The following is a 12500-nucleotide window of genomic DNA, read 5'->3' as shown; positions in this document are numbered from 1 at the left end:
TCTTTATAAAAAACAAAGGAAAAATACCATTTGGGTCTACACCTCCATAAGCATCAAGGTCCATCAACAGAGCTTTAATTTCACGAGATCGAAAAGCTAAACTAGTTAGTTTAGCCTCAGGAAAACATGAATGAGGAAGTTCAAGTTTTCATTACTCTGTTTACTGACAAAAACATCAGCCAAATGGGTTGCCTTTTCCTTTGGACAGTGAGTGACTGAGCCATTTGGTTTAAGTAAAGGAGGAAATGTTGCATCTACACCCAAAAAGTGCAGATTTAAGGGTAGACCACCATTTATGTTACTGAGTTATACCAGAAAGGGTTTCTTTTATGGTTAAATTGTACTCCTTTCCAGTTGAGGCATAATCTTTCTGAGAAAAATCTCGAAGCTGAGTATAGTTATTCCAGGTCAAATCTGATCTATTACCCTTCCAAAGATGATAGGCCTCCTGCTTCTCCAAATAAGAACGTCTACAATCATCATTGAACCACGGTTTGTCCTTCACTCGGTACCTTAGCACACGAGAAGGGATACGCCTATCAATTATGTTGACTATATTCTCATTTAAAGTGACAACAGGATCTACACTAGTATATAACTGTGAACAATTCAAGCACAAAAGATCATGCAAAATCCCATTCCAGTTTGCTTGGGATTTCATATAAATTTTACAAGAGTATGATATATCAGGGACAGGCTATTCAGTCTTCACTACTAATGAAATCAAGGCATGATCAGATGTCCAGACTGGTGAACCAACCTTACTAGTTATAACGCCAGGGGAGTCAGTGTATACGAGGTCCAAGCAATTATCAGACCTGTGGGTAGCTTCATTCATGATTTGCTCACAGCCTGATTCAGAGGCAAAGTCTAAAGCTCCTAAGCCATGGCGATCGGTAGGAGAGATAGAACTTAACCACTCCCTATGGTGAGCATTAAAATCACCAACAAAGACAAAAGAAGCCTTACTATCATCTTCTTGTATCTTAGCCAAAATAGTAAGAAGACAATTGAAGATAGAATCATCCATGTCTGGATTCCGGTAGATCGAACACAAATAAAAGTTGTTATGCCTGCCACAAACTTGAATCTCATGACATCCACATTGATAGCAGGACTTATGAGAAGCAGGGTAATCATTCCAAATATACAACGCCATTCCCCTGGCCCTAGGGATGGCATCACGTTTCAACATTATTGGCTTCTTGAACCCAGTTATAAGGAGCTCAGATGAGTGCCTCATATTAGAAACCAGAGTTTCTGAGCACAAAAGAATATCATACTGTCTGGACGCAACTGTAAGGTCTTGAATATTTGTATGAAGACCACAAATATTGCAATACAGAAGACGACATTGACGAAATCTATGACGTATTGGTCCCAGATTTTGCTCAATGTCTCCTGACAGCATAAGAATCAATAGAAATAAAAAAAAGAGGCATCATACTTAAAAACTAGATTAACAAGAATTATAACAAAAACAATATGTACAGAATTGTAAATATAGTGATTGATGAAACCCATAGACTATAGTAAAAAGTCGGAAAAACTGGTCAACATGGAGGAGCTGATACAACATGCAAGGCTAAATACCCTCCAGGATAGCCACTTCAACTGAAGGGAGGACAGTAAGGATGGTTTTGAGAAGAAAAAATCAGAAAAAGGAAAAGACAACCTCTTGATAAACCACCAGGCATCCATGGCCCTTCTATTAAGCCTGCCCAATACACCATTTCAAAAAAAACAAGAGGAAGAAAAAAAAATAATAAGATAGAATAGTGTGCCCGAGTGTACCCTCAAGCAAGAGAACTCTAACCCAAGACAGTGGAAGACCATGGTACAGAGGCTATGGCACTACCAAAGACTAGAGAACAATGGTTTAATTTTCGGGTGTCCTTCTCCTAGAAGAGCTCTTACCATAGCTAGAGTGTTTCTTCTACCCTTACCAAAAGGAAAGTACACTGGACAATTGCAGTACAGTAATTAACCCCTTGGGTGAAGAAGTGTTTAGTATCTCATTGTTGTCAGGTGTATGAGGAAAGGCGAGAATATGTAAAGAATAGGCCAGACTACTCTGTGTAAGTGTAGGCAATGAAAAAATAAGCCGTAACCAGTGAGAGGGATCCAATACATTACTGTCTGGCCAGTCAAAGAATCCAATACCTCTCTATATCTATATCTATATCTATCTATCTATCTATCTATCTATCTATCTATCTATATATATATATATATATATATATATATATATATATATTGTAATCATTCGTATTTTATAGGTCCACAAGTTAGTCATGTGATTGCTTAAACCACATATTGAGAGGGAACATATAATAATTATACATTACAAATCATACTACAGATTTAAAGTAATATGTGAAATGCAATTTCATACCAATTACAGAAGTCACGGGGCAAATAAAAATGGTCTGCAAACAAACTGTGGCTGAATGTACATGATTAATGATGACTCCTTGACGGCCAATCAGAGCTACTTTGCTCTATCGATGCGTTTCAGTTATGTAAAATTAATGGCAATTTGGCATCAGTAAAACTAATTGGTATTGATTTTTAATAGAGTATCTAAGCCTAAGTTGAATTTAAATTTAGGTCACTACACGTCATAGTTTTAAGCTTAACTGATAATATGCAAGGCAATTATATCCACGTGTTCATCTACGTATATTTCACAGTCAGAAGGTCAATTATTCTCGATTCATGTGTAGGCTATAACACATGTCATTAACAGTTACATACCCCGAGACTAATATTAGCTATTATATCATTGGAAAATCAACTGTTGTGAGGTGTTTTCACTGATATAATTAAAAATTGATGATATATGATGCTTTATAAATGATAGGACAATAAGACCGTGTTTCCATTTAGTTTGAAAGAATTAATCCTATGAAGTTTTTCACAATGACTGTAGAAGATCGGAACTGCTTCAGATGTTTCCATTTCTTCCCGGGGAATGGATGTTTAATTTGCAAATAATTATTTTTCCGTTGCTATGTAAGTAATGGATTATATAGATGAGAAAACACTATCTTTGAACCCTTGATATATAGAGTAATAATTTTTGTCAGGGAGTTTAGACGCTCTTGAAGTTATACAGTAAAAAACTATTTCAATCATATTAATAGTAAGGATTTTACCGAGGACAATATCGAATCATATAAAATCATTGACGAGTAATGAAATAAGTAGATGACTCATTATTGAATATTCAAGGATCAAGAAACAAATTTTTATCAAAATGAGAGAGAGAGAGAGAGAGAGAGAGAGAGAGAGAGAGAGATAACAAATTAGGTTACGATTGTAGTGACGAGAGGTAAATCAATATCAGGTATTTTTCAAAATGAGAGAGAGAGAGAGAGAGAGAGAGAGAGAGAGAGAGAACAAATTAGGTTACGATTGTAGTGACAAGAGCTAAATCAATATCGGGTATTTTTCAAAATGAGACAAAGGAGAGAGAGAGAGAGAGAGAGAGAGAGAGAGAGAGAGAACAAATTAGGTTACGATCGTAGTGACAAGAGCTAAATTAATATCAGGTTGTTTTCAAAATAAGACAAAGGAGAGAGAGAGAGAGAGAGAGAGAGAGAGAGAGAGAAAGAGAGAGAGAGAGGAGAACAAATTAGGTTACGATCGTAGTGACGAGAGGTAAATCAATATCAGGTATTTTCAAAATAAGAGAGAGAGAGAGAGAGAGAGAGAGAGAGAGAGAGAGAGAGAACAAATTAGGTTACGATTGTAGTGACAAGAGCTAAATTAATATCGGGTATTTTTCAAAATGAGACAAAGGAGAGAGAGAGAGAGAGAGAGAGAGAGAGAGAGAGAACAAATTAGGTTACGATCGTAGTGACAAGAGCTAAATTAATATCAGGTAGTTTTCAAAATAAGACAAAGGAGAGAGAGAGAGAGAGAGAGAGAGAGAGAGAGAGAGGAGAACAAATTAGGTTACGATCGTAGTGACGAGAGCTAAATTAATATCTGGTATTTTTCAAAATAAGAGAGAGAGAGAGAGAGAGAGAGAGAGAGAGAGAGAGAGGAGAACAAATTAGGTTACAATCGCAGTGACAAGAGCTAAATTAATATCAGGTAGTTTTCAAAATAAGACAAAGGAGAGAGAGAGAGAGAGAGAGAGAGAGAGAGAGAGAGATTAGCAATTACCATTTCAACCCAAAAGTATTGGGCTCTGCGGATATGAAATAATATAGAAATGTGGCCTTGAATCATTTCATAAATTGAGGTTTTACAATCGCAATTGCAGATGCAGATAGGAGCTGAGGGATGAAGCTCAATGTAAAAATATAGTGATTCCAGTTCCACGCCACAACTAGCTTTTTAAGCTCTCTGTGTAGACGGTTTTGTTAAACTAAATGTGGTACAAAGTCATCTTTAGAGGAGTATATACTATAGTTCTTGGCCTTTAGAAATTTTTGTGTCACTTGTATTTTTATACTACAAAGACATTTCTTATATATACTGTATATGTATATATATATATATATATATATACATCATATACATATACAAATATAAATATATGTATATATTTACACACACACACACACACACACACATATATATATATATATACGTACACATATTTATATATATATATACATATATATATATATATATACATATATATACATATGTATAAATATATATATATATATATATATAAGAAATGCATACATAACCTGACATTAAATACCCACATAACTTACAATGCTATCGCTTTCAAGTGCCTCACATTTGGAGATACTAATTCGCCTCTAATAAGACAAATGCCTCTCATGAGAGAGACAAGGGCTCGACCCTATACTAGATGAAAGACTTACTCTGACAACGTATGACCTGACGATGAGAATGGAGGCAATGCTGACGGCGAGGAGCGTGATGTATCCAATGGTTTCCATGATGTACAACGGCAGGTAGTAAATGCTTTCCACCAAGATGTCCAGTAAGTTGACCGCTCGCACCCAAAGCCATATGCGCATCAAGGAGGTTCGGTTCTGTAATGGAGGAGGCTCTTAATGGCGACGACTAGAGTCACCTTTTGATTTTATTTCCAGAAAGACTGGTTTGAATGGTTCAGATATCAAATTAGAACTTAGTTGTATTAGATAAGCTTGCTCTAATCAATATTCAACATAATTCTTTTGAAAAAACCAAGTGTTGAGTCTGCTGATGTCCTGAGTAGATGAAAGTACTAACTGCAATCAAGTCTTTTCATTTTTCCTTTCGTGGCTATAAAACATTTTATATTCATCATGCGTCAGCTTTCGTGATTTCTACACACACACACACACACACACACACACATATATATATATATATATATATGTATATATAATCAGTAGTGATTTTTCATCTAAATTTTTACTGACAACATAATATGGATTAAGTTCCAAAAAATATGCATGGGTGAGTCTGTCCTCTTCCCCGAGAACATAGTTACAATAGCTCTATGGTTAGTAGAAACCTTACAATAGTCCTTAATTCTAAATTTCTTTTAGTAACAGAATTCTCTAAATATTCTTAAGAGGTTTTGGTACTGTTTACATCATGTTTACGTTCAATCACTTCTTCTTTTCTCTCATTTTCTCCTTTACAACTATAGGGTAATTGGAAAATAGAAAGATTTACAATAGATGAAATGATATATTCATTAGTGCCCTGATAAATCCATTGAAAACTGGCGAAAATAGATGCAAATGGAATGAACCAAGCAATTACTTCCCTCATGTGAGTGAAATATTTGCTGAACTGTGTTATTACAGTATTATTCTGAATATAAATAATATCAATTATACTAGTACCGTCCATTTCTTAAATAAATATGAAATATCGCTAGGAAACACAATGAAAAATGACCTTAAAAAAAAAAAAGTAAAATAATTATCTGAGAGATTGCTAGGAAACGCAATAAAAAAATTACTGTTTGAAAAAAAAATTGCAATTAATCTGGAATTGAAGAATTACATATTGAAAAATTAACTGAAAAATTATACATTGAAAATTTCATAAGATTAATTAGGATGTGTGTATTCCCAGACCAAGAAATGGCATGGAAATTTAACGGGTGAATTTTAAGCAACTTCAACCACCCTTTTGAAGGTGAAAAATGAGCGCACAGAAATTAATGGCTGAGGAAGTGGAAGTAAGCTTAATGAGAGGCAGCCAGGCTGTTGAGATGATTTATTGGGAGTTAGAGTACAGTTCGCTGGGACTTTTTCTGAATCCAGGGTTAATCCAGACTTTGCGTTAGATGATAAATGAGGAGAGAGAGAGAGAGAGAGAGAGAGAGAGAGAGAGAGAGGCTAACTCGGAAAATTCATCACAAACTGAAAAATAAGATTTCGACTGAAATGAGATGATCAATTTATCCAGTGTACTTGATTGTAGATGAAGTGGGTGAGGAAAGTTTAATAACCATAAAATCACATATAAAGTGACAACGTACGCGCGCGTGCATACACACAAACACACACACACACACACACACATATATATATATATATATATACATCTATACATCTATATATATATATATATATACATACATACATACATACATACATACATACATATATATATATATATATACATACATACATATATATATATATATATATGTATATATATATGTATATATATATATACATATCTATCTATCTATCTATCTATATATATATATATATATATATATAATCTTCATCATCATCATCATCATCATTAGCAGCCGTTGTTAGTCCATTGCAGGACAAAGGCCTCAGACATGTCCTTCCACTCCCGTCTGTTTATGGCCTTTCTATGCCAGTCCATTACCGCAAATTTTCTTAACACGTCAATCCATGTCTTCTCCTCCTTCCCCTGCCTCATTTGCAATCTCTAGGGACGGCTTCTGTTATTCTTTTCGACCATATATTTCCTTTCATTCCCATTATATGTCCTGCCCACGTTTTCATAATTGTTAGCATATTCTCTACTTTAGTTTGTTCTCGTATCTATGTTGCTCTTTTTATTTTTATCTCTTAGTGTTATTCCTATCCTTCGTTCCATAGCTATAAATTGTAACTAGCTTAAGTTCTAAGACTTTAGTAACGCTCCAAATTTCTGACGTGTAAGTTAATACGGATAGAACCATCTGATTAGATACTTCTCTCTTTAGAGAAAGTGGCGTTTTAATTTTCATAATCTCATTTTGTTTATCAAAAGCTCTCCATCTCATGTTTATCCTTCTATCAATTTAGGTCACATGGCCTGGGGGAAACCCTTACTGTCTGCCCTATGTACATATATTCATTAGCAATCTCTAGAGGCTGGTCAATTACCTTATTTGCCGTCTTTCTGCATTTTCATTGAACATTATCTTAGTTTTACTGATATTTCAATTCCTACATTTCTGCCTTATCTATTCAAATCTTCTATCATCTTTTGCTATTCCTCTCATGATTCACTAAATAGAACTATGTAATCTGCAAATCTTAAGTTGTTAAGGTATTCCCCATTAATATTGATTCATACAGCTTTCCTATCAAAATGATTTAGAAGAAATGAGTTCTCCCTGTCTAACTTTTTTCTTAATCAGATTTTTCCAACTATCTTTATGAAGTTTTTGGATTACTGTCCTACCCATACAGATATCTTCGAGTAGTCTAGCATATGATTCATCTAATTCTTGCTTTTAAAGGGTCTTTCCTTACTGCTGAAGTTTTGACAATCAAAAGCCTGTTTATCTAGCCTGTTGATATTATTAGTTGACTAATTACATGGGTATGGTCAGTTGTTGAATACCTGGTTATAAAAATACTGCCTCCTCACCTCGTGTTTATATTCCGAGTTTGGAACGCAAAATATTTTATCCCCTAGAAAAGTATTGCCGGCCACCAATATCTCAACAGTGTATGGCTGCCAAATTAGAGTTCTGGGTTAGGTTTAAGAAGTGAACCCTAAAGGCTAAGAATCATTTTTTTTAGCCAGGGTGAAAAGGACATATGCTTGAAACTATTCGTACACCTTCCTTGGAGTCCTCTGGAAACAGAATGAGCAATGCCAGAAATGTCAAAACTGACTGTGTATAGTATGTTCACCAGCAGCTTCCCAAGGTTGAATCAAATTCACTCTTATTCAGATTAAAGAACATATGCCTGAGACCTTACGAACTAAGAATGACCAGTGCCAGCAAATTAATCTCTAACAGTTCACCTGCCAGCATCTCCTACATAATCTTAATTGAAAGCGAATGCTTTCATCTTGAGTATTTGTTAAGGTCAATGCCTTCATCTCGAGTATTAGTTGAAGACGACGCTTTCACCTTGAGTCTTTGATGCAGGTAATCGTTTTATCCTACTGTAAGTCTGTTGAATGCCACATTTTAATCTTGAAATTTTGTTGAAGGCAACGCTCAACTTTTTCATCTTCAGATTTTGTTATAGGCAACACATTCATCTTTGATTTTTATTAAACACAACCGTTTCGTATTGATTTTTTTTTCTGAACGTAACTCTTATCTTGGGCCTTTGTTGAAGGCAAAGCTTTTTTCTCGAATCTTTTATGAAGACAATGCTTTCATTATCAGTCTTAGGTGGACGCAATACTTTTATCATAAGTCTTAGGTGGAGGCAACGCTTTCATCATCAGTCTTAGGTGGAGGCAACGCTTTCATCATCAGTCTTAGGTGGAGGCAACGCTTTCATCATCAGTCTTAGGTGGAGGCAACGCTTTCATCATCAGTCTTAGGTGGAGGCAACATTTTCATCATCAGTCTTAGGTGGAGGCAACGCTTTCATCATCAGTCTTAGGTGGAGGCAACGCTTTCATCATCAGTCTTAGGTGGAGGCAACATTTTCATCGTCAGTCTTAGGTGGAGGCAACGCTTTCATCGTCAGTCTTAGGTGGAGGCAACATTTTCATCATCAGTCTTAGGTGGAGGCAACATTTTCATCATCAGTCTTAGGTGGGAGGCAACGCTTTCATCATCAGTCTTAGGTGGAAGCAACGTTTTCATCCTTCGTCTTAGGTGGAGGCAACATTTGCATCGTCAGTCTTAGGTGGAGGCAACGCTTTCATCATCAGTCTTAGGTGGAGGGCAATGCTTTCATAATCAGTCTTAGGTGGAGGCAACGTTTTCATCATCAACCTTAGCTGGCAGCAACACTTTCCTAATCAGTCTTAGGTGAAGGCAACGTTTTCATCATCAGCCTTAGCTGGAAGCAACACTTTCCTAATCAGTCTTAGGTGGAGGCAACGTTTTCATCATCAGCCTTAGCTGGAAGCAACACTTATAATCAGTCTTAGGTGGAGGCAACGTTTTCATCATCAGCCTTAGCTGGAAGCAACACTTATAATCAGTCTTAGATGGAGGCAAGTATGTTGAAGGCAATGCTTCTATCATGAATTATATTTGAAGGTAACAATTCTACCATAGAATTTTATTGAATGCAAAAGTTTCTTCCTTAAGTCTTTTGTTAGAAGTAACGATTTCATCTTTTCTTTGTTGGAGGTAATCCTTTCATCTTTAGTCTTTGTTCAAGAGAAATATCTTTATCCATGGCATTCAACATTAACATCAAGTTCCTTTAGGTACGCAATCATCATCTCAAATGTCAGTTCATATATGTTTCTTCAATACTCTTTATCAAATATCTAATATTTTTCAGGTTTTGATTTCAAATATGACTCTTCACTATTAGGTCTCTTTTCGGACGCATCACTTTCTTCCAAAATTTTCACTTTAAGAACACTGCAATAAGAGTTTTGATTTTAGAAGTACCACTATCATATCAAGTGGGAATTAAAATAGAACGCTTCGATATTGAGGTTATGTACATGCTTATTTCTCTACATAAAGTCGTTTCAGATGGAAAGGTTATATTATTTCTCTCTTCAAAGTAATTAATTCATACCAAGTCCCTTTCCAATTATAACGCTTTGATGTCTTTTGAAATAAACATTTATCTCAAGTTGCTATTCAAATACGGATCATTCATATTCCAGATCGAATCCCATTTGTCAGGTCCTCTGTTCAAGTGCAATCCTAATAGACCGCGTCCATTACTTCCCTAAAGGTAAAGGCACCAATTGGGGGTTTGTACTGCTTATCTGCATGTTGACATTACGCAACGGGTGATATAGCCATTAAAGTTGTTTGGTTATCGACTTTCCGATGTCTTTCATCGATAATAACAACTTTCATGAAATTATTCACCTTTTTATGGATGGTTTTTGTAACTTTTTTTTTTTTTTATAATTGAGGAACTTCTAATTCACTTTTTTTTTAATCAGCATGGCCCCTCTGAACGATAAAGGTTTGCTTACGTTAGGAGTCAAATTGTTTTTATTATATCCTGAAAAATAACTTGAGGAAACTGCAATCATTCTGCAATATTTATGAAGAGGATTTGGAGCTTTGAGCAACGGCCAAAACCTTTCTAATTCTTCATTTTTTTTTCTTTGTAGTCATTATGTTAGAATAAAAACAATTTATTTGGATCACTATTTCGCCAGCTTATTTTAGGATATTAATTTATTCTTTAATAAATTTTTTTTCTATAAAATAGTCAAGCGTGTAGCTAGCAATAAATAATTAGGGTCGCCTTAGGATAGTTTTATTATCATCATTACTACCCAAGCTATGACCGTAATTTGAAATCAGAATGCTACATAACCTTTTTTTTTTTTCATCGCCATCTCTACATCAAGGGGTTGGTTGCCTGGTGCACCCTCTCCAATGCCTTTTATCAACGGCATCCTCTTCCTCCATACCTCTTCTCTCCATATCATTCTTTACCTTATCTCGCCATCTAATTCTCTGCCTCTCTCTCGATCTTTCTCTACCCGTAAACGGTTCTTTCTAGGTCCTCCTCACTTCCTCCTCACCATCCATCCTCGATATCTTCCCACACCATCTCAGTCGTGACACTCTTCTCACTTTTGTAATCTTCACTACACCTGCCATTCTTCTTATTTCCCCTTTTTCCAATCTTTCAATCAGTGATTTTTTTTTTCTAGTCCACCTCTGCACTCTTATCTCTGTTCTCTAAAGATTTGCTTACTCATTTTACCAATATATATGTCAACGCTGGTCTTATTACTGTGCCATACATCTTGGCTTTTAGGTTGATTTGCTTTTTCCCGTCACATACAACTCCCACTACCTACCACCAATTTGCCCAGGCTTCTTTTATCCTATTCTTAACTCAACTCCTTAGCTTGATTTGCATTTCCCCATCACATACAACTCCCACTACCTACCGCCAATTTCTCCAGGCTTCTTTTATCCTATTCTTAACTCCACTCCTGACTTACTGTAGATCCCAAGTATCTGAAACAAACAGTAGATCCCAAGTATCTAAATTGTTTCATATCTTATAATCGAGCCCTACCTTCCTTATTGGTCACCAAAACCTCAGTGTTATCACCATTTACCCCCAAGGAACTACTCTCCAAATACTCTTTCAACTCTACAACCGTTTTCTATAAGTCTTCCTCCTTTTCAGTGGTTATCCCCTCATGAATCTATAAAGCTGTGTCACATTCTTTACAATCTCTCTCAATCTCTCATCTAATGCCCTCTTCAAAAATTTCATACCATTTCCTGTTAGTTTAATTCCCTTGTAGTTACCATATTACATGTTATTACCTTTCTGTTGAAACGTAGATGCATGTAACTCTTTTGCAGTCTTTGCGCATCATTTCCTCTTGCAATATAACTTATTAAATGCAGCATTTATTCTTCCTACTTTGTAGCTAGTATCTTGGCCATTTCAATTTGAAACTCTGATGGGCCCGGAGCTTTACCATTTTTTTTTTTATTTCACTCAATGCATGCTTCACTTCTGCATTACGTTCTTCACACTGGCCTCTTCCGCCCTTTGTGACTCCCCCAGCTTCTCTCTCATTTTCAGTATTCAATAGCTGTTAAAAATTCTCTCTTTATCTCCTCCAAATGTTTTCATCCCTTTGCAATATATTTCCATCCCTATCTTTGATAACTCTCAGTTTGCCCCACATCCTGCCTTAGCCTTTTCCTCAAGTTTGAAATGATATAGATATCGTTTTTCCTTCCTTTGTCACTTGGTAAATGTAATAATATTATTGCTCAAGGTCCATTCACCTCATTGAAATCATGAGGATATTTTCTGCTTTTAATTTTACTTACCATTTCTAAGAAGTCTCTTGGTACATCCAAGATATCTGAAAAACTTAGATAAGGACTGAACTCTTTTCATTGTGATATATTGATAATTCTGCAAAAAATTTCACTCTTGAAGATTACAAAGAGCTTTTGTTAACAAATTATTTTATCAAATTGATTTCCCTTCATCGTTGCTTTCATGATATTTTTGTTGTAAACTTTTTCATAAATCAACAGATTTCCAAATATTAATACAATCAAAGAACACAATCATATCTTTATGATGTGTCTTTTAATATTTTCAATCCACACAATTTTTTTTATATTTGCATAGTCAAGCAAATAATGT

The 12500-nt window shown here is 35.4% G+C and overlaps 1 protein-coding gene across 2 annotated transcripts in view; it reads right to left on the bottom strand.

Annotated features, from left to right (window-relative positions):
- Nucleotides 1-12500, bottom strand: part of LOC137616258 (uncharacterized) — an 86553-nt gene that overhangs the window by 7679 nt on the left and 66374 nt on the right. The window contains exon 5 of one of the 2 annotated variants that reach the window (XM_068345877.1): nt 4851-5026. The exons of the other annotated variant lie outside the window; for it this stretch is intronic. Coding sequence (XP_068201978.1) covers nt 4851-5026 — 176 coding nt within the window. The remainder of the gene's footprint in view (nt 1-4850; nt 5027-12500) is intronic. 2 annotated transcript variants of the gene reach the window in all.

Source organism: Palaemon carinicauda, chromosome 22 (genome assembly GCF_036898095.1).
Source record: "Palaemon carinicauda isolate YSFRI2023 chromosome 22, ASM3689809v2, whole genome shotgun sequence".
NCBI classification, from domain to species: Eukaryota; Metazoa; Arthropoda; class Malacostraca; order Decapoda; family Palaemonidae; genus Palaemon; species Palaemon carinicauda.
This window is presented reverse-complemented; position numbering and strand designations above follow the sequence as displayed.